At 35.4% G+C, this 4,678-nt stretch overlaps 1 protein-coding gene across 1 annotated transcript; it reads right to left on the bottom strand.

Annotated features, from left to right (window-relative positions):
- Positions 1 to 1,099: 1,099 nt before the first annotated feature.
- Positions 1,100 to 2,787, bottom strand: LOC143809819 (oligodendrocyte transcription factor 3-like). Its single transcript, XM_077292818.1, has one exon. It carries the CDS (start codon positions 2,655 to 2,657, stop codon positions 1,848 to 1,850), a length of 810 nt encoding a protein of 269 aa, XP_077148933.1. The 5' UTR covers positions 2,658 to 2,787; the 3' UTR covers positions 1,100 to 1,847.
- Positions 2,788 to 4,678: the final 1,891 nt, after the last annotated feature.

Raw genomic sequence — 4,678 nt, 5'->3', positions numbered from 1 at the left:
CTTCCTATAATATAGACCATTTATCTGTTCATTTGCACAAGTGTAGAGAACTTCTTTAAATGGTGGGAAAGAGCTGAGATGACTTTGTGCCTTCTGGCAGTTTAGGTGAAATCACCCTTTATTCAATTGCTAGTCATTATGCTCCCAAAGAGAAATTGAAATTCAGACTGTGCTCCATCAATTTGTGAGAGATCATAAAATGCAGATGTGGATAAACCTTTGTAATGTGTAATGATGAGGAGGTTCGGCACAATAGAGTGTGGCGCTCAATTTAGTGATATCCCAAGAAGAGATTTCCGCATTCAGGTACTTGGTAGTTTAGTGGTCTAATGACATAAAGAATCCAGTGTCACAGTCTCCAGAAAACATATCTATTACAACCCTTACATCATAAAACATCACCCATTATGTGGAATAGTTTACAACAAATATAAGGCACATAAATGTGTGAATGACACTGATCATGCTAAAAAGCAAGATCTTCTTTTCCTGACTCGTTTCATCAGTCATCCAACTTCATGACAGTTAACCACACAAGCATTGTCAATGTTATTAAATATATAATTTCTATGATGAAAATTTAGATATATGTAAGAAATATGGATTACGTGACACTAATTGGATTCTTAAGAGAATATTCAAACTATTTTATTTTTGCTACAATTTCGGGATATTTGATAATTACGCCAAAAATTTGGGTAGGCTAATAAATGCTGGTAAGATGCATGTGTCCTAATTGTAAAACTGAGCAGAACAAAATTGCATTATATTGCAGGGGAATGAGCTAATTGGTGCACTCTAATCTTTCACTGAGAACATAATCATCACCCAGCAATTAATTACCACTCTAGGGGGAAGATATGGAGTTAATTACTACATTTCCTTGTGTCATATACTGGATTCTGAAAACGAAAAAAAAAAAAACCCTTTATCAGACCTGCAGAAAATGTGTTATTTTGACCGGTATTATTTTGTTTGGAGCACGAAATAAGGACAAGTTACATTCAAATATTTATTTTTTATTTGAAACAGAGCAAGTTCATAATAAATAGATTTATACTTATCAAGAATATAAAAAATAAAGACACACGCTCTCTTTGAGGCCTAACAAAATAGTTTCAAGCAAAAGCCTAGAAACTAAAGAGACGATAAAAGAATAATGTAGAAATGTAAAATGTTCAAATAAAATGGTTCTGAACTGTGATCTTTTCATAAACCTGCCACAATGTAATATATAGACCAAGTCTCTGTACATACGAAGAGTTCAAGAAGTCCATAATGACAGTTAGAAACTGGACATCAGGAGAGAATTGCTTCTAGAACTGGGAACAGATGCTTCTAGAGTCTAATGTCCTTCTAGAATGTACAGTCATATTGACACCAAAAAAATCAGATTTCAAAGAATTCACTAATAAAATCCTTGTTACAAGGAAAATTGTATGGTTGCCAGGCAAATGTTTCCACAAGACTTACTCCTAGCATGCATGGATCTTTTCAGGCAGAAATGGCATAGACAAGTATTGGACAGTCTTCACAGATGGGCTTGATACCTTGCTAAAGACACTTTTGGTAACTATCCATTTACCATACATACACATTATGACAACAAATTTACATGTAACATCAAATCTTTTAGAGATTAGTTGATGAAATATTTTGTACAAATCAAAAGAGTTGATGGGAGAAATAAAAGAATGGCATAGAAAAAAAAAAAGAAGCATGCATGCAAACAGGATGTGTCTGCGTTTTCCTGCATCATCACAAATACATATTTATATATGCAATTAATAATCATGGAGGAAAAGTCTCAACTCTTAAGTCTCTTATGCTATAACCAGTGAATGAGATTATTTTAGCAGGTCCTTATTTTCTGTAGCGATCCTGTTCAGGCTGCTTGACAGAGTAGACAGCTGAGGTGGTGGCGGCATCTGACAGATAGTACAAGGACAAGGGAGACCTGCCCAGTGTTGGAAACTGTTGCCAAGTGGGATCGTAGGGGTCGGTGTAGTTTTGAGAAGTGAATGTGCAGGCCTAATACTGCCAAATCCTGGTAGGGATGCAGAAAGACCGGATGCGTTATTAGAAGACAATGCACTGCCCAGAATGGGATGCATCTGATGGACGACATTAGGTGGGTGAACCTGATGTGTGGCAGAATGTCCCACAGTCCCACAGTGAAATGCAGAGTGATGGCCCCCATAGATCTCACCCACTAGCCGCTTCATTTCCTCCAGTGAACTTGTTAGCATCAAGATGTAGTTTCTTGCAAGTAGAAGAGTAGCAATTTTGGAAAGTTTTCTCACTGACGGTCCATGAGCGTAAGGCATGACTTCCCTCAGGCCGTCCATGGCAATGTTCAGATCATGCATCCTTTTGCGCTCCCTGCCATTGATTTTCAGCCTTAGTTTCTGCAAATCTTGTTCTGTCAGTTGCTTCTTAATTTTATATTTGCTGTTTTCTCCTTCGGATTTAGAATTGTGCCTTGAGAGGATTTCATCTGACATTTTCTGCATGATGTCATTCTGGGTAGAGGAAACAGAGTTCATTCTGCTCTCGTCGTGATGATGTGGGTGATGGTGGTGTTGGCCTCTGAGATACATGTCCTCCATGTCTGGAGATGAGGCTCTGCTGGACATTGAGCTGGAATCAGAATTCATAATATAGATATTTTAGATTTAGAACTGTTACTCTGGTCTTGATAAAAGTTATTTGTCTTCTCTGAGCTGAATATCGAGAGTGGGAAAGAGAATGAGACTTTCTCCCTTAGCTCTAGCAAGCTGTCTTTCCTCCAGGTAGCCAATGTGAGCTGTGAATGCACGGCACACTGACTGAAATCTGGAGCATTTATACAGCTACTTCACAAGAGACAAAAGAAGCCCTCCTATCTATAATGGTCTTGCTAGGATGACGTGCCATTATTCAGGGCGGCGCATTTGACTGTCTCATTAAGCAAGAAGCCCTATTCATATTCATTGAGATGCCACCCTGGGATATCTTGGTTGGGGAAACACAAAACCCCTTGAGTGACAGACTACAAGACATTGACCACTGCAGGAGCTTCCCTTCACTGCCTCCTACTAAAATCAACTTATTATACAGATGTACGAGTGTAAAATGTATGTCCATCAATACTTAGATACCTAATAAATCACAGTAATACTTTTTGTAGATAAATAATACAAAAATACAACTTATATTAATTATCATATTTTAAAACAACAAAACAACATATTAATAGCAGAAATTGTGAATAAATGTACATTGTGTGTACATTGTTTGTATCTACAAAAGAAATCTTTTTAAATAAAAGAAATTTCATACACAATCCAAACTATGAATTAAAATTTGCTGTTTGACCTGTCGAAATATATAAAAGCCAGGACAGAAAGGATCGGCAGAGTAACTTATGGATCTAGATTCAACTATATGTTTGTAGTGTGACTTCTTATTATATCAAGAAGAATATACATCTGTAATAAAACCTTCCAGAAATACGCACATTAAAAATAGGCTGTAAGAAACTTGTCATCTGTATCTATTTCCATGCAACTCCAAATCGCTTAGTACTTGTTTTTAAAAAAATGTACGTAACATATTGGCAAAGTTTTGCAATTTTCTAATGTATGGGCTTATATATCAATGAATACAAGTATGTGTATACAGTATGTGACTGTAAAGGTGTGAGCAGATAACTCTTTTTTCCAGATATATTTGAACAATTAAAACAAAAATGAAGAATTGCTTCTAAACATAAATAATAACTTTAATGGGATACAAACAACAAATGACTAAACAGCACAGTTTTAGTTTGATAGTTGATACTTTAACTCCTTATTCTTAACAATTATTCCTATGTGCCATATGTAATGAATAAACTTTAGCAGTCTACTCAGAAAATATCACTATATTTTAAATAATTTAGGGGAAAACTAGGAATATGAAAAACTATTTTTCACTCTATTAGAGATTTTATTTGTTTATCACTTCTGATCGCCTAAAAATGGTTTGAGGGAAGTGTAAGACGCAGCTCATGATACAAAACCCGGAGATAGTGAGTTAGATCCTGTACTGTATAAGGACATAGGAGATTATTTCATTCTTTTATCACTGAATGATTCAGATTGATATGTTCAAAGAGACAATAAAGAATTTGTTAAATTACATTGGAAGCTTATAACCATTAAATGATAATAAAACTAGAAGTAGGCAGATATATCTGGAGGTTAAGAGACCTAGAAAAATGTTAGATAAAGCTTTTTTTCTATCATCTGGTAACAAATGTAGCAATATTGCACAATAGTTGGATTAAAGTTAAAAAAAGTTAGGTAAAGTTTCCTACTATTTGATGAACCCAACTGTGCTCTAAAGATTATTCTGCTTGGGACATTCATACAGACAAACAGTATAATCGTATATAACTTATATTGTATTGTTTGCATGTATAATCTTCTCTTATTGCTGATAAATCCTGAAAAAGTAGTATGTTAATAGAGAGACAACCAGAAGGCTCTGATAACAAAGCAGCAGGACTTAGGGCATATTCACATGATGACATATCTAACATTCTGTACTGAATTTACCAGCCGCTCATGCACTAATATATTTTTCAGACTGCCTTAGTCTAACTTTACCTCATCTATCAGTTGGCGTACTTTTAATTGACCACTTTTTACACGAA

The sequence above is a fragment of the Ranitomeya variabilis genome, chromosome 2 (assembly GCF_051348905.1).
Source record: "Ranitomeya variabilis isolate aRanVar5 chromosome 2, aRanVar5.hap1, whole genome shotgun sequence".
Lineage (NCBI taxonomy): Eukaryota > Metazoa > Chordata > Amphibia > Anura > Dendrobatidae > Ranitomeya > Ranitomeya variabilis.
The sequence above is the reverse complement of the archived record's forward strand: the minus strand, read 5'-3'. Positions and strand labels throughout refer to the sequence as shown.

Bases quoted from the DNA above. Each gene is read 5' to 3' on its own strand.
- LOC143809819 (XM_077292818.1), bottom strand. From the start codon at position 2,657: ATGAATTCTGATTCCAGCTCAATGTCCAGCAGAGCCTCATCTCCAGAC.